Source organism: Amblyomma americanum, chromosome 3 (assembly GCF_052857255.1).
Source record: "Amblyomma americanum isolate KBUSLIRL-KWMA chromosome 3, ASM5285725v1, whole genome shotgun sequence".
Taxonomy (NCBI): Eukaryota; Metazoa; Arthropoda; class Arachnida; order Ixodida; family Ixodidae; genus Amblyomma; species Amblyomma americanum.
In genome coordinates, this window is record NC_135499.1 from 142,069,303 (window position 1) to 142,095,444 (window position 26,142).

At 47.9% G+C, this 26,142-nt stretch overlaps 1 protein-coding gene across 5 annotated transcripts in view; it reads left to right on the top strand.

The window, feature by feature from the left end:
- Nucleotides 1-5,656: 5,656 nt before the first annotated feature.
- Nucleotides 5,657-26,142, top strand: part of LOC144125050 (steroid 17-alpha-hydroxylase/17,20 lyase-like) — a 30,790-nt gene continuing 10,304 nt past the window's right edge. Inside the window, exons 1-5 of one of the 5 annotated variants that reach the window (XM_077658100.1) lie at nucleotides 5,657-5,871; nucleotides 18,739-18,947; nucleotides 19,801-19,980; nucleotides 23,764-23,857; nucleotides 24,160-24,315. In XM_077658100.1, coding sequence (XP_077514226.1) covers nucleotides 18,785-18,947; nucleotides 19,801-19,980; nucleotides 23,764-23,857; nucleotides 24,160-24,315 — 593 coding nt within the window. In that variant the 5' untranslated portion in view covers nucleotides 5,657-5,871; nucleotides 18,739-18,784. Of the gene's footprint in view, nucleotides 5,885-18,738; nucleotides 18,948-19,800; nucleotides 19,981-23,763; nucleotides 23,858-24,159; nucleotides 24,316-26,142 lie in introns of all 5 variants that reach the window. The other 4 variants (XM_077658104.1, XM_077658101.1, XM_077658102.1 and 1 more) reach the window with 4 other exon arrangements.

The following is a 26,142-nucleotide window of genomic DNA, read 5'->3' on the forward strand; positions in this document are numbered from 1 at the left end:
TTCGACTGTTCTTGCGCAGTCACCAGCATTACACTTCACTACGTAATAGTCATTTGGCCTAAGCCGGAAACCCTCGCGTAGATCTCATTTTATGGTATTAAATTTTAACGACAATCAGCCCTGTGATGTTGAGAGAACTTTTTATTACTGCCTCAAAACTTCCAAAAAAGCGGCCATCATTAATGCAGTGGGCAGACAGAACTCATTATAGCTTGTGGCAAACATTATTGTGCGGGCACACCGGCACTTAGACTTTTACCAGCGTACCCTAACAGTACCCCGAACCAATGCCGGAACCGTCTAAAGCTGCAGCAGTCCCAAATGCTTTCAGAGAGAAGTCTGTCTTTGTGCGGCTTTTGCACGTGACTTTACTGAATAACTGATTCATAAACTGTTGCTTCCATTCTTCAGCAGAGTCCAGTAATTTAAGCCCTTTCATATGCATTTTTGGATGAACACGTGTTCTAAACACTTGGCTTTTGCAAGATAGTGCAAAAAGGACCCTTGATGCTAATTTCTACAGCGACACCAACAGTCTTCTCAACTCTCCTTCATTGAGTCAGCAATAAAATTCCAATACGGAAGGATGTCATGCAGGGAGACACGATATCGCCAGTGCTATTCACCGTCTGTTTACAAGAGGTTTCCGAGGCCTGGATAGGGAACAGTTGGGGATAAGAGTTAAAGGAGATGCCTTGCTGAGTCACCCAGGAGAGGAGCTGCTGAGCGTGAACAATGAATTAGACAGGCAGAATAGAGGTGGATTTAAAAATTAACATGCAGAAAACCAAATCAATGCTTAACAGTCTCGCAAGTAAACAGCAGTTCAGAATTGGTAGCAAGGTGCTGGAAGGGTAATGGAGTACGTCTACTTAGGGCCGGTAGGTACCGCTGAATCGGATCATGAGAGGGAAATAACCAGACGAATGAAAATGGGGTGGAGCACATATGGCAGATCATGAATCTCTCAGATCATGAATGGCAGTTTACTAATATCCCTCAAGAGAAAAGTGTACAACAGCTGTATCTTACCAGTACTTACGTACGAGGCAGAAACGTGGAGGCTAACGTACAGGGTTCAGCTTAGATACGGACAACGCAGCGAGCTATGGAAAGAAAAAATATAGGTGTAACGTTAAGAGACCGGAAGCGGGCAGAGTGGGTGAGGCACCATCCTATTCGAAGTCATGTTAATGACATCCCAGTCGAAATCAAGAGGAAGAAATATGTTTGGGCAGGGCATGTACTGCGAACGCAAGATAATCGCTGGTCCTTAAGGGTAACGGAGTGGATTCCAAGAGAAGGCAAGCGTAGCAGGGGGCGGCAGAAGGTTAGGTGGGCGGATGAGATTAGGAAGTTTGCAGGCATTCGGTGGGCTTTGTTGGCAAAGGGCAGGGTTAATTGGAGAGACATGGGAGAGGCCTTTGGCGTTCAGAGGGCGCAGCCTGCCTGATGACGATGATGACGAGTTCTGTTTCTCTATTGTTGAGCTGAGCCCAGAAATTTCGACATTTTCATGTGTACTTTGGACGGGTACGTGTTTTAAAAACTTTCCTACTGTAGGATGGTGCATGAAGAACACTTGGTGCTAATTTCTGCAGTGACACCAAAAGTATCCTCGATGCTGAGAAGTAAAAACTTGCTGGCTCATCCTCAAATAGAACTGGGTGAAGGTTACCGCCACTGTGCGTTGAGCAGACATGGGAATGAAGAGAGATGGTCGTTGATATAAATTACGGAACATTACAGTCACCGAAACCAAGGAGCACAGACGTTGTCTTTTTAAAATTAATTTTATAGTTTTTAATAATGAGAGGTTAATAAAACCAGAAGAAAAACAACCACATGCCGTCTGTGGCATCCGAACCCACGACCTCAAAATTTCACTTCCAGTGCCCTAATAACTAAGCTACGGCGGCAGCTGTCCAATCTTTGGCTTTGGGGGGCATTTATGTGCAGTGCATGCGATCCTTGATAGTGTTCACCAGCGCCACCCTCGTCCATAGCGGTGGACGTAGTCCGTCCTGTATTACCGCGAGTGTTACTAAGAATGTGGTCTAACTTTGACGCTTCGAAACCCAACAGGCGCTTCTGCATCACGTGCTATCCGCTGCAATGCTTTCCATTTCGCCATTTGTCACCATCTCCTCTATCGCCGCAGCTACAGCTCCGACGGCCGAAATCGGTTGCTCGTTATTCCTCGCCACTTGCGCACGAAAATATGCGCCTATTTCCACGGTCACCCACAATCCGGTCACGCGGGAGTTTTCAAGTCTTACCCCCGCATCCGGTAGTGCTGCTACTGGCGCGGAATGTACGCCTTCATTCTCATATACATGCGCTCGTGCCTCGCCTGTCAATGTCGCAAGACATTTCCTCATCGTTCTGCTGGCGAGTTGCAGCCCCTTCCTTGCCCACCACGCCCTTTCGACCGCATCGGTATTGATTTCTACGACCCGCTTTCGTACACTGCGGCAGGGAATCGTTGGGCTATCGTTACGGGTGATCATCTGACGAGATATGCTGAAATCGCCGCCCTTACGGCTGCCGCAGCGGCAGAAAACGCCGCCTAAGTTTTGGAGCGCTTCGTCCTGCGTCACTGTGCACCGCGTGAAGAGCTTAATGACCGAGGCCGCACCTTCTTGCCAGATGCTATCAAAGCCCTGCTCAACCAGTACAACATAATTCATTAAACCATCTCCGCCTATTATCGGCATGCAGACCAACACACATCCTCTCTATGTACGTCGCTCCTAACCACTCGAATTGGGATCTCTTTCTTCCTTATATGACTTTTGCGTACAATACCGCCACGGAGTCCACTACAAGCTTCTCTCCTTTTTTTCCCTATAGGGCCGTCATCCATAATCTACAGTAGATACCATTCTGCCTTATCAACCTGACGTCTCCGGATATGCCCCTGTTTCTGAAGCCACGCAACAAGCAGAAGTCTGTGGACAAATCGCCCGCTCACTCACGGCCGACACCCAGTATCTCTAGAAATCCCGCCCGACAGCGATCACGCCATAGCACACTTATCTCCTGGCACCCGTGTGCGGCTCTAGATACCGTCAAGTACCCCTGAACTGTACTCGAAATTTCTTTCCAAGTATCACGGACCCTACCACATCCTGGAGTGCACCTCTGTTGTTAACTACGTCGTCGAACCCATCACGCCGTCTAGCTGTTTCCGCCGCCGCGGCCGCGAGACAGTTCATGTACAGCGCCTCAAGCCTTACTACAACCCCGCCATCGTATCGTCACCCAAAGTCGGCAAGATGGCTCCTCTTCTCCCCGGGAGCGACTGTAAAGAAGAAGAGGAACATTCCTTGCAAAGAGGAAGATGAACAGGGGCTACAGCAGCATTACTATCGCCGTGTGTGTCGCCGCTCGACCTTGATGATCTCGGCCTGTTTTCGCCGCTGCTCCCGTCGTCCCGGTTCCTTTAAATACCCCCCCTGCATTATTATTATTATTATTAATATTAATGTTATTACTATTATTATTATCATTATTATTTTAACTATTATTATTATTATCATCATCATCATCATATAACTTTTGTGCGCAAGTGAGCCGTTGTCTGCTGACATTCTCATGCAGGGAGTAACTATGGTGTCTAGATCATCTAGTCACCGTAGATTAACAGATCTCAAAGCGACCGCAGCGCCACTACATAGCGGTGATCGCATGGACGCGCTCCGCTCCCCGGCGTGCGACACCTCAGTTCAAACCTACCCTCTTTGTAATGGCCACTCTACCTAATTATGTTTCGATCGAACCGGAGTGAGGTCGCGGCTGCTATATAGTGAGGCGCCGACGGTGTTCTAACTAACATCAGCGCCTGCAAAAGGTATGGTACTGCGTTTCCAACGGAGTGTACCGATTACTGTTTCGATTTTGACCAAACAATGCTTGAATGTGCTTTTATTCGTGGTGCCTGGTCCAATTGACTTGTAATAACGCTTGCCCTCCGTTCCTGTTTCGTGTCCACAATTTCTCTCGCGCTGTGCGCATCGAAAAAAGCAGCTGCAGCATTGGTCCTTCTCGTTATTCATTTCTCTCGCGCTGTGCGTCTCTAAATATGCTGATTACTAGCCCGAAAATTGCATTGCATGCTTTTTGTAGGTGCAGCTGTGCAAACGTGGCTGTACTATGGAGTTAGGTTAAAAGTACCCCTGGAAAGTAAATGGCGTCCTAAGCATCACCCGCCATCTATGAGACGAGGAATCGGATGCCTGCAACTCGAAACTGAAACTACAGCGGTTGTATAACCAGCGGGTCTTCAAGGGACGAGTGTCAGGATTTCCGCCATTGTTCGCCTTTGGTTTGATACACGAAAATTCGGTTTTAAGATGACCTCAGCGTCATCGCCATTCCACTGGTACTCCTTTACGCTCGGAAGACAAGAAGCAGATAAGAACATAGGAGTTCGCGGGTTCGAATCCGACCGCGGCGGCCGGGTTTCGATGAAGGGGAAACTCAAAGACGCCTCTGTGCTGCGCGTTAAACATACCCAGGTGGTCGGAATGATTCCCGAGTCCTGCACTACGGCACCTCTTTCTTCCTTTCTTCTTTCACTCGCACCTTCCTTCCTTCCCTTACGACGCGGTTCGGATGTCCACCGAGATATGTGAGACAGTTTCTGCGCCCTTTCCTTCAACTCAAAGACCTATTTTCAGCATAGTGTATCACTTTGCCGCCACTCGGTGAAATCTGCATGTCTGTTTTCTTCTGTTTTTCTGAAATTGCAGGGTTCTCCAAACAATGCTCACATTGCTCGCGTTCAGATTGCTCTTTCCTTTGATATAACAGCAGATATTACACGAAAAGAAGGGAAAGAATTGCGAAATAAAGGACGAAAAACGCGAGTTTCTGCATTGAGATACACACCAGACAACCGACTTCCGAGACAGGCTGCCCAACTTCAGGTGGCTTCAATCGCACTCGCCTCGAAGGGCGGGAATGGGGCTTCTAGCCACCTAATGGAGATCAGTGACTAATTGTTTATGCCGGCATACGCCGCCGTATGGTTGTTTTAGGAACGTAAAGAGCTAGGATTTCAAAAGTTAATTAATAAATGTACTCAAAATAGCGCCCAACTGTTTACTAATCGGCATGTCCAATGCTTTTTGAAGCCATGATAATTAAAACCGGCCAGCTCCATTTTCTTTTCACAACCCCTTTAACTCAACCGAAGTGTTGGCCCGGAGCTGATCTTTCTGATTCCTTATGTTTGTATGCAGCTCAACTGAAATTTCGTTCAGAACGGCAAACTTCCTCTACCGTTTGCAGTGGCCGGCGAGTCTCTTCCCAGCGTGATAATGCTCACAGAATGGAGGAAAAGGGAATTAATAGTAAAAACCCAAATATGGACTTTACTGTCCTGTTGGTCAATTCGTTTTGCCGACTGAGATTCCAGCGACGTGCCCTCAGGCAGTGTGCGCTATCTCGTTGCGACAGGGCGCTAAAAATCTGTTGCACTCATGTCTCTCTGTGCTCCACTGATTGCACTGAAGAATGGAACCGATGGCGACTGCCACTCAAGTGCTCGTCGATATGGGTCGCTGTGATAAACGTGGCCGGTTTGCCGGACTTTGAGGCCTCGGATGCATATACGCATCAGAAAAGAGCCGTCGGGGAGAATGAGGGTACTGAGGAGAGGAGGAAAGCCCAGAAGAAAGAAAGCCTTGGCTCGCGTTCCGTCGGCGGGCGTACAAGGCCACGCCGACGACGCAAGCGCCTGGTGCCTGGCATCCCATTTTGACAGAAGGCGACGCGAGTGTCAGACACGTCGGGACTTCACGAACAGCTTACATAAGCTGTGGTGTGGGATCTAACATCGATCGCACTGTTTCAAGCTACGGAAAAGTAAGTCGTTGTGGTCAGTATTAGCCTTCTGCACCTAACTCTCTGCTTTATTACCCTTTCTTCGCAGCCTTCGAAACTCCTCTGAATACCCATTGCTCTAATAATTTCTGAATATTTACACTCGAGTGATGGCAGTGATTACTGTCCCTTAAGTTATATATCATAGCAGCGAAACTGCCTGTTTCTGTGCTCGAGGCACTGTCTATGAGTTTAGTGAAACGAGTATCTTGACAACATAGCTTCACAGGTCCAGCAGCACTGCTGCATATCCTGCAATGAGTATTGCAGATTAGTTACTGCTGAATGAGCTTAATGCGTATGCAAGCCAGCAAACATTACTTTATTGGAATGAAGTCGTGATTGTATTTATCTGGAAGTTCAACTTATATTTACGTTGATGTGGAAATTCGGTAAAACGTGCAGGGTAATTACAAAGGGTGTCAAGCTAACTTTAGCCAAGGGTTAAAAATAAGATATTTGAGGTAGGCCGGGGAAACCACATACATACAGCTACCAGCCGCTAAAGCTATTAATTAAGTAGTAATTAAGATAATTTTTCTAAATGCGTAAAAATCGACTTTAGAAAGCAATTGTGGGTAGCAAAGTTGGAGAGCACCTTCAGAAACCCCCATTCCATTTTTTTTTATTGTGATAACAAAAGCCTCTCGTGTATCTTTTTTTCGAGCACCAAAGAAATCCCGTGAAATACAAAAAAAAAAATCACGTGACTAGCGCATCGGCGCGCCACGATTGTGCTGCTCTCAATACTGGTTTGATTGAACGAAATCAGCTGCTGGCATGGCGCGACGACCCCACTGCTCCGGCAGCCCGATATGTCGACGGTGGTTGCGCGACGCCCGCGCGAGCCAGTCTGCAAGCGTGACGGTGCAACCACCGTCGACATGTCGGCCTGCCAGAGCAATGGGGTCATCGCGCCATGCCAGCAGCTAGATTTCATTCACTCAAGCCAAGATTGAGAGCAGCACAATCGTGGCGCGCGGATGCGCTAGTCACGTGATCTTTTTTTTAATTTCATGGGCTTTCTTTGGAGCTCGGAAAGAAGATACATGTGAGGCTTTCGTTATCGCAAATAAATAGAATGGGGGTTCCTGAAGGTGCTGTCTAACTTTGCTGTTCACATTTGCTTTCTAAAGTCGATATTTACGCATTTAGAAAAATTATCGTAATTGCCAATTAATTAATTGCAAAACAAAAAATTGCGTATGATGAAATTGCGTAAGCCAGTTGGTAGGTGCATGTAAGCAGTTTCCCTGGCCTACCTCAAATATCTTCTTTATTAACCCTTGGCTAAAGTTAGCCTGGACACACAGTATAATTGGCAGGTGGTACACAATGTCGAGACATTAGCCATAACTGTCATGTCTGTTCAAACGCAACAAATCCTAAGCTGCAGTCATTTAAAGACACTGATGACAGTTTCGCGCTTCATCAGCAAAAATCGATTTCCCGCTTTGTGCGCCCAATGGATTGAAAGGCAAATTTTTTTCCCCGTGACCCGATTTGAACTTGTGACGTTAAAACCGAAAAGGAATCTGTGATCCTTGTTGGTAAATGAATAGTTAAGTAGCATAGCCTTAAGATTCGCTTGAAAAATAGCGGTCATTAAGTAATCACAGTTTCTGAAGACTGTCAATGGTGGCGATGCCTGTATTTTTTTTTCTTTGTTCTTTCTAGGTTGCAAAAGCTCTATTTTCAGTAGGAGTATGCTCTTTGTCATTAAGATGCGATAACCTTTATATACAGGCCAACTAAATATGACCTCAGTGTCCCTGTAATTTTATATCTTATACTCCCCGAAAAGGCAAGCGTTTGGCACTCGATGAAAAGCGAAAGGTTTTCTCTAACCGAAAGCAATGAAGCTGCCTCAAAGAGAGCTGATGAGGTTTATTGGAATGTGTCGAGAAAGCATTGCGTGATATTTTGAGCTGCTGCGATACATCAAGAATGGCTTGTAGGAGAGGTCACGCTTTCCGAAAGCTGTACACGACGCTTATCACAGCGACAACACGCTTTCAGCGCGCGCGTTCGGACAGCCCGCGGCTAGACGTGGAGTCTTTTCAAGGTCGCAGGAAACGGGGCGGTTTAGGGTACGCATACCGGAAGACGCCAATTACGCAAGGAGCTGAGTGAGGGAAGGGGGTGGGAAGGATGGTGCAGTAAAAACAAACAAAGAAGCCCTGGTATTGTGTTTCTGCGAAGGGGACGGTTTCGCATTCCGGTAGTGGCGGGGACGTGTTGTTGTTAGTGAAGGAACGAAGAAAATAGGCGGTGGTTTCGCTCTGGTTAAACCTGGAGTGACGCGATGGCTACAGCTGGCCGAGTGGAACTTGTTTAGTTGAATTGCAAAGTTGAATTGCGAAGAAGACGAAGTGTCCCTGCTAAGGTTGCTGAACATCGCTCCAGTGAAAAATCTCGCCATCCGCATAAATACGTTCCTTATATCGAGAACTGACTTTGCACGATCTGAGGAAGCTCCCGAGGCTTATGCGCCGTCTGACTGGGTGGCAGCAAGCAAATGTCCTTCAGTTATCCCGACAGCTGGACTGAGCTCCGAGGCTAGGCCTAGAGTCACCGGTGACGCGCTGACAGGGGTGGCTTCGCCGGCGTCGGTCCCTGCTCCCGTTCCATCAGCGGCAGCGCACATCCCGCCTTCTCCAAATGCACCTCAGCCCGTAGCGGAACTCGCCAATGGCTGCCCAGCCTCCACTGCTGGATGGGGCTTCAACCGTGCAGCGTGAGGAGGAGAGCTCTCCAATGGACCTGTCTTCAGCACCTTCATCCGTGCCACCGGCTTCCCGCAGTTCTCAAAAGCGCCCATCAGGGGACACTGCACAGGATTCCTCTTCTGCCAACTGCAGCTCACAAGGCAAGCGTCCCTGCCCAGCGTATGCCAACCAGGTGGCTGTGCCGACATCGGGATCGGTATCGTATCAAGTGGCCTTTAAAGCTCTGGCAGCCAAAAGCCTGACAGACATTCCGAACAGGATTCTTCAGGTGAACCTGGACGCGTGTCTTGGGACCAAAGGTTTTCGTGGCTTCACGTCTAGAACGAAATCTAATACAATCGCTGTGTGGCTCCCGACTTTGGCTGCTGTCGAGCGTCTGCAAACGCTCAAGTGCATATCGATTACAAGCGTGATCTCGGTGCCGGTCCAGGTGTACCTAGTAGAAGGTTTGGACCAACAACTCTGTGTTATTTACAACGTCAACGTTGCCGAAGACCAGACGACCCTCCAGCGTGAGCTGTATTGCCCAACCCACTGTGTCATCCAAGCCCGGTATATGGGAAAGGGGCGCTCGTGCATCGCCAACTACAAGGCCCACCAACTCTTCCAGAACGACTTTACTACTTTGGCTGTATTCTGCGGCCTCGCCCTTACAAACCGAGTGCTGTTTACTGCTACAGCTGTTTCAGATCTCGCCACATGCGCCGACCATGCCCTTTTACAACGCAAGATGAGGCTTGGCCACAAGGCACACCATCTTACAGGTGCGGACTTTGCAGGACTGGCGACCACGTGATCACCTCTCCAACTTGCCCAACAAAACAGAAAGCAAATGAGAAGGTTCGGCGTGGAATCCGTTAGCAACTGCCTCCGAATGAAAAAAAGAGCCCCGATACAGACATCCAACTAGTTTGCGGCTCTCCAGTGGGATGAAGACGACTGGCCGCGGCTTTCTGAGCCCAGTCCACCAGCAGCCCCTGCCCAACAGTCGTACAAGTGAGAAAGTGCGCAAAGATCGCCGTCGCCTTCAAGATACAGAAAAGCACAGCATACTGGGACCTCTGCGTGAGGAGATGGCAGCAGTTGACGACCAAATTGCACGCCTTTTAGCCGAGATCTCTAAGCTACGGCAGCGCCGTGAACTGCTTGCTCGCCGTAGACAACCAGCGGAATAATACTCCACGCCAATCAACAGTGCAGCGCCTTCGACTACGTCCAGCTCTCATGCGTTTCTCGCAGACTCTACCAGGTCTTCTGCAGCACTGCAGGATAACTCAACACAACCACCTCCGATTTATAGTAAACCAATTATCTAACATGGCATCAGTTCAATTACACCGCTTGAAAGCCTAATTTAAAATGGCAAGTACACGTTGTTGCGGTGTGCTCCAATGGAACGGCAGAGGCCTCTACACAAGGCTGAGAGAGCTCAAGTCTCGAATTCGCATGAACAAGCTCCAGGTGTGGGCCCTGCTTCTGCAGGAGACCAATGCCTTGCCATCTATTCCGGTCTTTAATGGATACACGCCTCCTTCAATGAACGACCGTCGTGTGCACACTGTTGCCCCTCCGGGAAAGGCGGCAGTGTACGTTGATGCGCGTTTTACTGAAGTTCGCCTCTCTATAGAAAACTGGTGCACCTCATATCAAGAGGTAGTCGCAGTGGCTGTGAAACTTCCCAAGGCAACTGTTGTGGTCGTGTCATACTATGTAAGACCCGCCGGTGGAGCTGCCTCCCGCATTAATGTGGGGTGGTTATTAACTCTACGACGACAGCACCCAGGGTGGCCTGTTTTAGTCGGTGGTGACTTTAACGCCCCTCATCCCGACAGGCGGTACCCCACTTCAAACCCCCGTGGTAGGCGTGTGCGGGACGCATTCGCGGATGCGCGGTTTGTTTTACTCAACCATCCAGATTCAGCAACGCGGACTGTGCGCCATGCTCGTAGTCCAACACATGCTCCCGACCTTACGTGGTGGTCAGGACCCGGGACTCCATCGTGGCACCTGGAGCCAGACTGCTGGGGTAGTGACCACCATCCTATCATCATCGGTCTCATCCATCAAGGGTCCACCGGTTACGCCGTAGGTGTTCTGTGGTCAAATCGGACACGTTTCGTACCACCGTCGAAGATTTCTCTCTGCAATCATCTACACTACTTGTGGACTGCATACAAACTGCGCTGAATAAGGCTACTGCTGTCACCTGGACGGACGTGAATCGCCCGGCGCCGGATGTCGGTCTGCTTAACCTGTGGGCTGCTCGCCGACAAGCGGAGATGGCAGCTTCCCGAGACCCGACTTCTGCGCAAGCACGGACAAGGCTGAATTAACTTACAGCCAAGGCTCGCAGATATGAACGCGATATCTCGCGACGGCAGTGGCATGCGTGATGTGAGCAGTTCTCGAAAAAAGTCATCGAATGCTGCTCTCTTGCGAACGTTTCGTGCAATGGAACATGGTTCCCGTCGTCCTGACGCAGCGGCCGCAGCATGCTTCTCAGCTAACTTAGCACCGGTTGATTTCGCCAGAGAGGCAGTGCGGAAGTTTTTCCCCAAGTATGATGGGTTGCCTCCAAGGGTCATAGGAGCCCCCTTGGCAGCCATTCCAGCATATGTCGATAAGCTCCCATCTACAGCCGACGCCGAGGAAATTGCAAGCCCATTTTCAATGCCCGAGTTGCTTGCAGCAATAGACGAGGCCCGTCGGAAGACTGCGCCTGGACCTGACTCCATTCCGTACGAGGTTTACAAGAACTTAAGTTCCGCTGTACTGCCTCAACTCCCCGCCACCATTAACACGGTATGGATAGAAGGCGTCGTACCAGAAACCTGGAAATCGGCTATTGTGATCCCTATACCAAAGTAGGGGAGACCGCCGACAGACCTGGGAAATTTCCGGCCTATGTCGCTTACACCAACATTATGCAAGCTTAACGAAAAAATGCATGCCACACGACTGTCGTGGTGGCTTGAGCACCATGGTTTCTACCATTCCGCCCAAACTAGCTTTCGTACGTCCATAGGTACAGAAGATGGACTGGCTGTCTTGACTCAGCAGTTCTGGCCTCAACTCGCAGCCACAATGTACGTACTGTACTGGTCATGGATGTTGAAAAGGCGTACGATAATATCAGTCATTCTGCCACCTTGGAATCGCTTGACATGCAGCATTCCCCCTTAGAGTGTGCAATTTTGTTAAATCCTTCCTCCAAGGCCGACACTTCGCCATACGCCTCGTTGGTGAGGTCGTCGGATCATTTGTGCCTATTCGCGGCGTTCCCCAGGAATCAGTGTTATCTCCAACATTATTTAATATTGCTTTTATCCCCCTTGCTTGGCGCTTACATGATGCCTCTGAGATTAAGTTCTTATTGTATGCTGATGATATAACGGTGTGGAGCACTCACAACGACCTGATGACTCAAACAGCAGGCCTACAATCAGCCATAGATATTACGTCGGCTTTTGCTTCTTCAATTGGTCTGCAGCTTTCAGTAAGCAAAACCACGTTCGTGTCAGTCGACAACCGCTGGGGGCGCCGGAAACTGGCTGCAACACCAATTCATCTCCATCTATCCGGAGCTCCAATTCAAGAAAGTTCGACCGTAAAAGTCTTGGGCTTGACAATACATGAGTCAGGAACAGGCACTGCTTGGCTTTCTCGGGCTAAAAAGCAAGCAATTCAGGCGTTGGATCTGATTAGACGCATTGCTCCTAAGACAGGCGGAGCCCGCTCTCATGTTGCACGACAGTTGGTGTGGGCGGTTGTGCAAGCGCGCCGCGTTTACCAAGCCCAATTCCTGCATTTGACAAGGGCTCAATGGGATCGTCTAAAAGCTGTTAATCAAGAGGCAATGAGGGTAACCACTTGCCTTCCCCGCATTACCCCGATCGTGGCGCTCCAAGAACATGCGTAGCTGAATACACTAGATGAGCGGGTGCAGCAACGACATGATGCTCGCCGCCTTAAGTCAATCCTTACACACACAATGTGTGCACTCAGGGCATATGCTTCATCGCACTCCATTATACAGCCGCCCTCGCCAGTTCTTCCTCCTTGGCGTTTCGTGCAGATAAGCGAATACAAGCCAACTGATCTACGTCGGCCATCATCTACCCGCGCGGCATCGTCGTTTCGCGACCGAATTACAGAGCAAGACGCCAATCTGCCGCATGGCTCCATCGTTATGTACGTGGACGCAAGCATCCAGGCCTGCGAAACAACAACGGCTGTTTACTGTCCTTGCAAGCCTGCTGTGAACAAAACGTCAAGGTTTCGCCTCTCAGAACCTCCTTCCTCCTTCTGAGCAGAGATGCTTCCGGTTCAAGAGGCACTTTGCTCTGTGGCCACCGTTCCCATGCTACCCACGGCCCGCATTGTCATTCGCACCGACGCCCTTCGCGTCACACGCCTACTACGACGAGCCAGTCGCACTCCAGAAATCTGCCAAGACATCCATCGTCTAGCGGCTCGCATCCCGCAACAAATCCGCATTGAGTGGGTCCCGAGTGACCTCCTGAGCGCACAAAGCCGCGCAGATTCTGCGGCCCACCTTTCGACCCCAACCTCGTCTTTGCCTCGAGTCCTCACTCTGGATGACACCACCCTTCTTTTAACAAGAAAGGAACACCTCCGGCGCCGCACACGTGCTCTAATCCCTCCGTTTGCAATAACCCTCCCCCGTGGTCTTACCTGGGCAGAGGAGGTTGCGCTTCGGAGGATACGAGTCCGGGTTGCCCTAACTCCAGCTGTGACACGCAAGTGGCCGCATTTCAAAGATTTATACCCCCGCCCCAGGTGTCCAGTCTGCAAAAACAGAGACTGTGAGGCGGATATCCACAACCTGTTGTGAGACTGCTCGGCGTTGAGGCCGACGAGAATTCGGCACCTGGCGGCAGTAGGACTCTCACCAGACAATCCGGATTGCTATATTGCCTGGACACAGGGTCCATATCATCGTTCACTTCTTGATTCCATCAAATCAGCCCACCTTTTTTCATTTATTTAAGCATCTTACTCATCTCTCACTTCATAGTTTTTATGCTCTTAGGCAATAAACACCGCTTCAAAAAAAATTGCAAAGTCAGTCTTTCGCCACTCTGTTTCGCTGGGCGTTCCTTCTTCATCTTCGTTCCATTTGACACGGCGTGTGCGCACAGCTGTGGCAGCTCAGTTTGGCCGGCACGCCGCCCCGCCAACAGCAGCAGCTGCTCCGCACCACGTGACTGGCCACGTGACCAACCAGTTGACGAACCACGTGATCAGCCACGGCACCGCGCCGCTGGCAGCTGCTCAGCACCATATGACCGACCACGTGACAGCATGGCGGCGCAGCCACAGGACGGCAGCGCAGCCACAGGGTGGCGGCGCCGCCACGCTGAAGGCTCGAAATGCTACCGTAATGTAACTATCACTAAAAAAGGTGGACAGGTCTATCCACTGACTCGAATGAAAAAAGAGACGCGCGTCACCACAACCATGCCCGCCGAAGCGACAACGCGAGCTTTAGCAACAGACAACCCAGTGGCAGGAAGCCCTCGCCGCAATTGACGAGAGCCCCTAGATCCCAGCCCAAAGGTACAGGCCATGCCACCTCCATCCTCTCCGCGGGAACTTGCCGCCTTTTTCGCATGAGTTCAAGCGCCACCTGGCCCGGTGCGCTACTTTGACGAGAAAGGAATGCATGATAAAAGCGTCATCCACTCTCTTAAATCCAAGTTTTGGCAATGCCGATGTGAGATGCACATATCGACGAGAATCTTTAGACAGTGTCAGTACAGCTGTGCTTCACCTTGTAATAATTTCCTCTCCTTCGCTGATTCTTCGAAGGAGCTAATGGGAAGCAGAATACACGACGACGCAGATGCAGAGCATCCGCCTGGTTTGCCTGATGTGCTAGGTTCCATGCGCTCCGGGTTACCGTCGCCATATATTTTTTATGCGTACAGAGATACTCATAAAAGCTGCCACAGCGTTTCTGCAAATGTACAGCTGACCAGGAAAGATTTGAGTACACAGAAATTACAGAAAGAACTGAATTGCCTTGCAGCGTAGAGGCGCAGCCAGGCTTTAGGCGTACACTGTAGGTTGTGCTGGAAAGTGAAGAGCACACCATTAAGTTCATGGATGCACATTGAGGCTTTCCAGCAGTTAAGCTTTGTTCTAATTTTCGTTTTCCGAGAACTTTTTTGCCACCTGTCAATGCCACCACCTACCACCATTTCGCCTTTTTCCTGATACCTGCGGTGCGGACTGCGCCGCTATTTGTCGGCATTCAACAACGCGTATAAAGCAAGCGTAAGCAAAAAATTGTGCTTTAGCATTTATTTATTTATTAATTATTTCTGGTTTATTGATTAGTCCTTAAGAACCCTTAAATTGAGCCTTATTGTCGGCTGAAAATCGAAGCTATGCAATGCAGAGAAATGGAACACCGAAATGCAGCATCCTGGCTCCTAGCCGCTGGAGTTTTTTACGGCTTAAAATGTTGAGCGGGTGCCCTTTGAAATGTTCAGTGGCTCATTATAAGCAAAATGGGGACGAATAAAAGCAAGCTTTCATGCAAAGTGGTCGTTATAAAGTAATACTCTGCAAAACATGGTAGAAGCGTCTGAAAGTCGATTACGCTGCTTGCAAATAATCATTGTTGAAATGAACGTGAACGCGTGGCAGTTTCACAGTCGCCAGCGAGCCCGGTAACTATTTAGAGGTCATTTAACGCTGTTGCTTTTCACCTACTATCAACTCTATGGTTTAGGCCCCAATTTTTCTTATTACCTCATAAATGCTTATTCATTCGCCCCAATTACAAGAGAGGATGTGGTATAATTATAGCCCGTGGGAATCACCTATGTAGACCACAGACATGCCCATTTTTACCAGAGTACTGTAAGTGCCCTTGAAGCTGCAGCCTTCACTTCGAGGACTGCAGGGGCATGAGTTGTATTACATGTCTTCAGGGACATAAAAGTCGACCTTCGAGTTGTTACTGCGCATAGGCCTACTCAATCACTAAGGTCTACTGCATCACTAATCACAAGAATAATGCCCAGAGAATGATGCCCTTTATAAAGATCTCTCGCTCAAAAGAAGTTGCTTCTTGGCTTCAAATATCACATCTTGCAAAATGTTCTTCTCGAAGTCTTCTATATGGTGCCCTTAGTGGACGGGGCGCATTTTTCCCTTTGACGCCTTTCTTAAATTCAAGTGGCTAATGTTCTGAAAGGAGCGATGGGGTTCTTAACGTGCACTGACATCGCACAGTGCACGGGTCTCTAGAATTTCGCCTGCATCGAAATTCGACCACCCCGTGTTCCATCCCAGACGCGGCAGTCGAATTTCGGTGGAGGCGAAATTCTAGAGGCCCGCGTGCTGTGCGATGTCAATGCACGTTAAAGAACCCCCAGTGGTCGACTTTCCGGAGCCCTTCACTATGGCATCCGTCATAATCTGAGTCGCTTAGGGACGTTAAACCACCATAAACCAAACCGAAAGGAGCGATGGGAGGAACTCATTACGCATCATGAGAAATCATTCGTTTTCCGTGGCACTCTCACATGCAACACAACTTGTGCAATGAATTGTGTGCATTAAGCAGAATCTCACTCAACCTAATTATTGCATTTTCCTACTCAGTAAAAATAACAACGGGGTTAACGCGGCGCTCCATCTCATCAAGACATCGACGGTATTCTAACGTCAGTCTGGGCATGAAAATTATCGGTGAATGCTGCTGTTCATTTTGTCTTTCTTTCCGCGTCATGAGCTGCACATTCTTATAAAGGATGTACAACGTGCAGAAGCACAGAATAAGATGCACTTCCTTATAAAATTCTCGTTTTGGTCGTGTTGTAGCTCACGTGAGCAGCTTCAGCGTGTGAACTTGAATACATATTGAGATTAGGAAGAGCTTGAGTTGCAGAATGTTGAGGAAGCATAGATTTTCAACAGAGAAGTGGCCACCGTGTTAGAATTGAGCGTTCTGAATGCGATTTTTTTCATTACTTTCGTTTGGTTTATGGAGACTTAACGGCCCAAAGCGACTCAGGCTGTTAGAGAAGCCGTAGTGGAGGGCTCCGGCAATTTCGACCACCTGGCGTTCTTTAACATGCACTGACATCACACAGTGCACGGGCCTCTAGCATTTCGCCTCCATAGAAATGCTACCACCCCGGCCGGGATCGAACCAGCGTGATGTTCAATTCATGTTGAAAGTTCCTATGAATACATTCCTATTGCGCCAGATGGACCGACTGCAGATGAAATTTTCTGGGGTACGTTGATATTGATGGCTGCAATTTCTCGTTGACGTAAGGCTGACAGCACCCAGTCGTGTAGTGCTCTACAGACAAGCACAAACACACATGTTTGTATATGTATATACATTAATACACATACTTACGACTATAAAACCTTACGTAAAGAACATGGAAGAGTATTGCGCACGAGGCTATATTATGGGCTGACTGAGAGTTCAGTAATTTTTCATCTTAAGCTCCATCTCAGCTTCATCCATATATACTTCTCAACGGGGGTGCCCGTATCTGTGCAGGCAGTTGCCTGCCGATCAACAAAGATATGTCGGGTATTATTGTTACTACATATTTATTTTATGTGTAGTAGAAGCAATCAAGTTCACATGCGACGTTCTGTTAACTGAAGACCTTGACTCTTCCTTAAACAACAGAAATGAAGCCTTAATTATTCGCCGCTTTTTATGGGCACACGTATGAATGCTCCGTAGAAAGTACGCCTAAAAGACCATATTGCACCACTGGCAGTCTTTTTATTGTGCACCGAATAGTGGAAGCGGTTTAGTAAATTCTTAACAGGTGCTGCACGCATTCTTAATACGCATAAGGCGATAAGGTTCTGTCCGCACAACGCATATCTAAGTTATGTCTGATTTCATTTAGTTAGGGTTAGACACATCGACTGCCATGAGACACTATTCAACATAAATTCAACAGAAAGTAATCAAGAAATAATGTCACTACATTCAACAATTACTCTGTTGGAAACGCCATGACCGTGGACAACTGCCTGTCAGCTTTGTTCATTTGCTTTTGTGTAAGCAGATGATGCAGATGATGCAGAAAATGCTAGGAGGAATCGTGCTAGCGGAGCGTGGGTACTCTACTTACTTGATTTCCCTGGCGAGCGTAGAAGACACTTTTTCTCACATAGCAGAGGTCAATTCCTCGTGGCAATTTTCTGCTGACATAAACCACAAAATAATAGCCGAAAACAGAATTAAAGCTGTAATGGAACGTTCTTGCGAGCTGCTTGGCTCATTTCGAGGAAAAGTAAGACTGCCCGAAAGGAGGCAAACAAACGAACACCACGGCTCCGACGCACGCGTCACGTTGTAACCGTTGCTTTGCCTCTTGTCCTCGTTCAATTCGCGCAGTCTTAGCTTCACTACAATTAAAGCATTCAAGGCTTGAAATAACAATATCTGAACAGCATTTAACTAGCAAAATGTTAGTGTATGGGTTTCCACAGGATCATGAAAACATAAATCCGCATATGCATGAAGCAAGATACTTTGTCTTTTATCGAAACCCGCTGATTATTAACAGTTAGATGACATCACATGTTAACAGAAAAATCGTAATTTTCCACAGGGTGTATAACTAATACAATATGTGCAATTTTCGCGTAACTTGTCACCCATATGTGAAATTTTACTGCTAATATACCGAAATAAGCAGTCCAGCTGAGTACTTGCCCTTTCAAACACTTTCCTAAAGGAGTCCGTTTCCACGTTTCAAATAATGCGCATATGAGCCCAAATTTACCATTTCTGTGCTCTTTAAAAGCACAACTCAAAATATACTTATATTCCCGATATAGACTGTGTTAAGCACATCCGAACAAATTTTTTTGTTTAGCAGCTGTTGAGCATGCACAGCGTACATTCGGTTCGTGTCGTTTTCCAGTTTATTCAGCGCGAGCTGATAAAGGTGCCAACAGGAGATCAAATTTTTGTTAGGGCTGTACAGCCAAACGCAAACAGGAGGAGGCCGTAACATACTGCGTCTTGTCCTTTTAGCACAACCAGCCAACACTGTAGGGTATATCTGATGCTTCTTATTGTTGCTGTCATTTCACGCAGACTAGAAAGTCGTTCGCACGTATTGTCCCTGCAGAGAAACGCAGCAATGGGCGTCGTTCTAGACTGGCTCGTCTCATACCTCTGGGACTGGCGATTGATCACCACTGCACTGGTCTTCGCCATCTCGTACGTGGTGGGCCGCTTCTACCACATGGTGTCCAAGTACCCCAAAGGTCCCTTCCCACTGCCGTTGGTGGGGAACCTGCTCAGTAAGTCTTTGAAGATGAAGATAAAAATTCTGATTTCATTTGCTTAGCTTTTCCACTTCTTGTCCTTTGGATTATTTTTTTTTAATCTCAACCTCAGGTTGCCTTCTCGGTATCATTCGAATAATGAAGTTTTCTAACTTTTCTTCTGCTGTCTGCTTTTGCTTCTTTTACGCGTTCTTTTTACAAGTACACATTGGTCAAATGTTGTCCGATCACATGGCATGCTTCTGAGCCATATAGTTGAGTATTTTCGGACGCATATGAAGCGCTAAAAATGCAGACGGACAAGGACAAACGTGCTTTATTCTGATATTTTTACAATCAGCCATCCTGTACCTGCCTAACAACATGCTCCAAAAAGAATCCTTGTGGTATGAAGAGTTTTTACCAAAGCCGGGCCATTTTATTACATTTATAACTGACAAGAAAGAATTATCGGTGTTCTGGAACAAAAAAAACTGACCCGACAAGAGGTGCGTGGTAGCTGCACACCTGTAATCGTTAAGAGATCAAGAAATGTGGAACTGAGTTAATATCATTTGTTTGTCCTTTGCGTTTTAGCAATTTTTACCTGTAAACTCAATATAATGCTGGTGATTCTGGCTGAAAATGATTTCCCCGCTGGCTTGTCTAGAACAAAAGCAATAAATATGAAGCTTACCTTCCTATGTAAGTAATTGTCAGTCTCCAAGCGCCAGGGTTGCGCATGTAATTCCCCTCTCTATCCACCGGCAGGCTCCGAAGGAAAAGCGAAAGCGATCATCAGAGACCGCATTTTAATTTTTATGAATTGGTGATCACTATGTGCGTACTTGTCTGGTGAACAAAAAGTGATTCTCCCACATGATTACAGCCCTGCGCAAAGTCAAGGACCTGCCGTGCAAGGCAAATGAGTGGTCGAAGGTGTACGGCGATGTGTTCACTCTATGGATGTCCCACAAGCCTATGGTGGTTCTTAACAGCTACGCAGTGATCCGCGAGGCGTTTCTGGATCGAAGGCACGAGTTCGCTGGTCGTTTCCCTACAAAGATGGGTAAGCATGCTGACGGGGATAGTGTCAACGTACACAAGACGTTTAAACTAGCGTCTAAGAAACGCATAAAGAAGCTGTCGTCTGTGTGAAGTACCGCATACAGCTTTATGAAAAAAATAGGCGTGTGTCCTTAATGCCACTGTAACCGTCCATGGCATCCCATTATAAGACGTTTGCTTCACGGGAGTTGCATGCTATGACGCAAGAAAGACGTATTCGTAACCAGCAGCTTTAGTCGAAGAAGAGCCACAGAGGCATAATGTTCGTGCCTGTGCGACTCTTATGTACAACCTTTGTCCGTAACGTTTCGAGACTGATTTATTTTCTTCTCTAGAAATGATTCACCAAAACAAATGTTGGTGCGTATGTACAGGGCCATCTTTTCGGGCTAACCTGAGTTATTTATGTTACTTGCTGTCGCAGCCCCTAGATGGCACTACATGTAGAAAAATATGTTGTCACTAGTCATCTGCGATTTCTACTCTGAGTGAATGTGGAGACATGGACGTCCACCGCGAACAGCGTGTAAACATAAAATTCTCTGTGAAGCTTCCTACAGCAAGACTGTACCATTACAGTCCGCATGCTATCCGATGCTCTCGACATTAGCCAGACAATATGGCACCAAATTTTGCGTGAGAACAAAAGAAAAGCTGAATGCCAGACTTGTGCCGTACTCCTTCACACTGGACGAGAAGAACACGCGGACATCAGTGAGCGCTGATTTGCTCTCCGAGGCAGAGAAGGATGCTGCATTCGTCTACAACATCATTTTTGAAGACGGAACATGGTGTTTTCAATACGATTCTCAAACAAAGAGGCAGAGCGCCGAATGGCGGTCCACAAGCTCTCCGGCGTCAAGGAAGGTGCGGCGACAGAAGACCGAAACGAAGACGATGCTGATATTTTTCTTCGATGCCAGAGGTGTCATACACCACGAGTTCGTCCCACAAGGGCAGAAGGTGAATCAGGAGTTTTATATCCGCGTGCTCCAACACATGCGTGATGCACTGCGACGCCGTCGCCCCTGACTTAAGGGCATCTGGACAATGGAGCCTTCTCTGCGATAACGCAGGACCGCACACTGCTCTCAGCGTGACAAAATTTATCGCCAAGCACAACATTACTGTACTTCTCCATCCGCCATTCTCGCCTGACTTCTCCCCAAGCGATTTTTTGTGGTTTCCTTGTGTAAAGAGAGCCCTAAAAGTTCGCTGGATGGGGAGCGCTGGAGGCCCTTCAAGGCGCCACGACAAAGGAGCTGACAGCCCTGCCAAAAGATGCGTTTTCCAACTGTTTGCAAAACCTAAAGAAGCGTTGGAAGTTGTGTATAGACTGCAAGGGAGACTATTTCGAAGGGGTGCTGCACAAATGACTTCAATGTTAAACGCATCTTTTTAAATGAACTCAGTCTCAGAACTTTATGGACAGAGGTTGTATCAGGCTGTACTAACGCACAATACCTGTCGCTGAGAGCTAGATAGGAATACTCCGCGATAATTTTAACCAAGGCCCCGTTTAGCGTAAAACCAGACGTCGTCATCGTAGTCGGCGCGAGCGAAAAAGACGCACATAAGCACCTCAGGTGGACCACCTATATCACTTGACATTGAGATGTCGTCGCAACCTGCCCACCTGATTGTGAGCAAACTGCCCACAGTAGCAGATGGCAGCTGAGGCATTGATTGGTAGCGAGAGCTTGCTTGGGAAACGCAAATTGAGTCTAACAGGCCCCAACGTCAGCGCAGTCAGGAATAGCCGTATGAAGCCAATTTTTATTAAGATAAAAAACTGGGCGAGAGTATCATCAGTGTTTATTTAAGGCGATACTATTCGTGAGCCTTAATGGCTAACCTCCAGCTCTTCGTAAGTAGGCTCTTATTCCGCCACGTCAAAAATTCTTTTCGGAGGACACCTTTGAGATCTCTTCCAGGCTTTCTGAATTACAAAATTTCTGATAGTTTTTTATATACATAGGTGACGCCTTCTTCACTTAGGTTATTGACATGCAGTGACTCTGCCTGCCGCAAATGACCGCTAAAACTTAAATCTAAATTTTGGTTTAAAGTAGGGATAGGGACTGCATCTCTTTAGCATCTGAGTGGAAGGGCTCCCTGTAAAGGAAGTTCAAACTGTAACAACCCTGGGACTCTTCCTTCAGTCAAACAGGAAAAACAAAGACATTAGAAAGACTCAAGGCAACTGACAGCATGACAGTAAGACTAATCCGAAGAATTGCCAACAAAAGGACGGGAGTGAAAGAGAAAGCACTCTGCAGAATGGTATAAGCATTTCTACTGAGCAGGCTTGTCTACGCACTCCCATACCTAAACTATCATACCTAAAGTCAAAGTAAAAGCTATAATTAGACACGCATACAAGGTTGCATTAGGGCTTCCGAACTGTAGCTCCACCGAAAGACTCCTGGGCCAAGGGGTACACAATGCCCTAGACGAGCTTAGGGAAGCACACCTAACAATGCAACGAGGCCGGCTTTCCCGCACCAAAGCAGGAAGGGCCATACTTCATCGCCTAGGACTAGGCATCGAGCTGCCACCGCTAGATACCAAGACACAAATATCAAAAACGCATCGCTCAGGCAATACTAGTCAAGCCACTACCTAAGAATATGCATCCTGCTCACCACGAGGAGAGAAGGAAAGCTAGGACAAGAGCTCTACACAAAATGTACAGCCAACATGAACAAGCGGTACGTGTAGATGTCACAGAATATCCACAGAAACAAGCGTAAGCACTAGCGGAGATGGACACGCAAGCCCCCCCCCCCCCCCCCCCCCCCCTCATGCTGATAGTCTCCAGCACTACTAAAACGAGATCCTCAGAAACGGCAGAAGAGGAGGCTATCGCCCTTGACATCATTAACACCAACGCTGATACTACACGGAGCGACTCTAAATTCGCCATACGCAATTATGCGTGGGGCAGAATTTGTCAGGCAGCAATGAACTGATTGGGTGAAACAAAAAACTTAGACAGAATTATTGAGTTGATTTGGGTCCCGGCTCACTCGGGGAATTCCTGTTTACGAAACGGTGCACATCAAAGTTCGAGTATTCGTCAGCCGAGCAGGGGACGCGGAACTTACTGGGAGTTCCTCAAAGGACTGCCTATCATTATACCACGACGTTACTAATCATCTTAAACAAGAAGAGGAGATATTCTCTCCTCCAGACAAAATTTTACATAAGGAACATGAGATTACCTGGAGGCGACTCCAGACGCGATCCTTAATGACTCCTTACATGCTACCAAAATTCTATCCCGGTGGTTACGACCCAGAATGTACACTACGTGGCGAAATAGCCACTTATTATCACATATTGTACAACTGTGAAGAGGAGCCGCCACCAGAATCTAACACAAGTTCCCACTCTCGAGCAATGGGAGGCCGTGTTGGTCAGCTCGGACCTGGGCATGCATACCGGCGCCATTGAATGGGCTTCTCCGGTCGCTGTCAGCCGTGGACTGATAGCCACCTAGCACGGATCATCTGCATTTTGCCTTGTGACGAAGTAAAGGTTTTGCCTTGCTATTATGATAGGGACTGTCGCTATAGTGCCGCTCTTGGTGAACAGAGGTTAGAAGAAAACTGTAAAACTCAAAATGGGATTCCGCCGTCTCCCTACGAGCTCCTGCAGTTGCGGCCGATGTTGTTGCGGCCGGACCCAGGAGTCTCGCGCGCAAAGTGAATGGAGCTCTATGGGCTTAATGAAGGCGTAAAACGAAGAATGTTTGTCAGGCCTTGCTTTCTTCTTCTTTTAGGAGCGCTGCAGACCCAGGGCTACCACGATATTCTTTTCGAAGATTATAACCCTCGATGGAAGGCGCTTCGAAAGGTGGCTCTTCTCGCCGTGAGGTGAGTACGTTGCGATTGGCAAAAAATGACGCTTTAAGGTGATCATGCGCTACGGCAATCTTCAGCGCACTAGATCTCTACGGCGTGCGCACCGTGTTGGTGCACAGTGTCATAATATCTTGCCGACAGATACCGCTTCCATGTTTCATTATTACGAATTTTACTTTGTTGTAATTTGTACCGCGATTAACTGTATCATTATTACCCGACATTATCGTAGATTTTGAAGCTTGAAAGTCACAATTTCTTCCGTGAATACACTTTGTCTTTATTATTTCTAACCATAACTGAACTCACTGCAGGAAGTACGCCGTCAGCGATGCACTTGAGAAACTGTGCACAGATGTTGTCGACTCCTACGTGGACTCTTTGCCAGATGGACCTCAAACTGTCGACTCAAGAAAGCCATTCTTCCGCATCCTGTATGACCTCATAGGAGTTTCGGTCTACGGAACGAGGTTGGAAACTCTTTTTGTTCTCATTGGGTATCGTTATTGTTTAATAGATGCCGTAACGTCTGCTTAAGGTGCCTAAAAAGCGAATAATTTAACACCAGGAATAGAAAAAAAAAATTGGAGGAGACACTGGAGCTCCAGCTTATAGGTATGTCACGGTAGCGTAATTGGCGAATTCCCATATATGTAGAAGATCATTCTCTACTTCACATTCATAAATCCCTGGGAGCCCTCATAGCCCCCCTGGAGCTATGGCGCTGCGGTTAAGCGATGCGCCAAGTTTGCCTTGCAATGGATACTGTGCTCCGAGCTGTGCGGCCCAGGTTGTGTTTCCCCAGTGACCAATCATTAACTGCCAGCTGCAACGGTGGACAGTTTGCTCATTATCATGTGGACAGGTTGTGATGACGCCGCAACGTAACGTGACCTAAGTAGCCCACCAGCCTCCTAGGTTGGTTTCTTGTTACCACATGCCAGAGCCATGCCCTTGTTTTTTCGCTAACAACGCCGACAACGTTGACGTTGGATTTTCTGCTTAAAGGGGGCTATTAACGCTATCGCAATAAAAAAAAAACAACGAACGCTGCTCTGTCTTGTATTAGTGGGCGAAGGCCATTGGACAGAGTCAGTTCCTCACACAACACGAACCCCTTCGGGCAAGTTTGATGTGCGTAATTGTCTTTAAGGACATCGATACGGGATGCCATTCAGTCATTGACGAACGTTACCTATTATTCGAAATAATGGAGTGCATGGAAGTTAACCGCGTTTTTAAGAGCGCTTTTCTAGAACGCTAACATCTAATTATCAAGGTGGACCGTGATACGGCTATCTTAAAGTCAGATATTTTTATAAATTTGGCCGTGGGCAGTGATTTAAGTTCCGAAAGATTTTAAGTGCATTCTTTGTGTCATTTTTCACGATTCGCATGTCAGACATACGCCCGCTACCTCCACCTAACGCCATATAGTGGCAGCGTCTGCGTAGCTTTCTATGAACATTTTCAGCGCTCGAAATAACACTAAATTCATTAAAATTATTGTTCCTGGGAGATACACTTTTTCCTGCTTTCATTCCGGCCTTCTTTCATTCCGGCCCATGGGTCTCATGCGGTCCGCTGGTCTTCCACGTTTGATCATTTATTCCGGAAGCTCGTGCCAGCTCCACAAGACAGCTTCACCACCAAATGAAATCGGCCAGAGTTGTGTACGCAGACCGCACCCATTATTTGCGGAAAGGAAAGTAGGCCGCAACTCCTTAATCCCCGAAACCTTCAGAAGGACCTCTGCTGCCTTCATCATCGTCATCATCAGCCAGACTACACCCACTGCAGGGCAAAGGCTTCTCCCATGTCTCTCCAATTAACCCTGTGTATAAAGAGCGAGGCGGTGCACAGCCCCCCTTCTCTCTCTTTCTCCCCTCCGCATCCCTAAACCGAATAACGAACCCACAATCAATTCAAGTACCTCCATTACGGGGATGGCTCGAGGCCGCAGAGGGTTGGGAGGGGGGGGGGGGGAGTGATTGAGAGTGGCCGGCTATGGCCGCCACGCATACGAAACGCCACAGCCCGTCCAATGTCTCTCTAAGCCACCCGTGCGGCTGAATCCAGTCTTCATGTGTTATATAGCCGGATACAACTCCAGAACAAAACGGCAGATGGCCCTCAAAGGAGGCCCTTCAGCCAATAGCGTCGGCCGATTTTTATGACGCCGCAGTTAGTCCGATTAAGACGTAGTCATTCCCCTTTGATCTGCCATCCCCTGCGATTTCAAGCTAGCAGGTTCAAGAGGATTTACTGACTGAAACATGCTTACTAGGGCTAAAAAA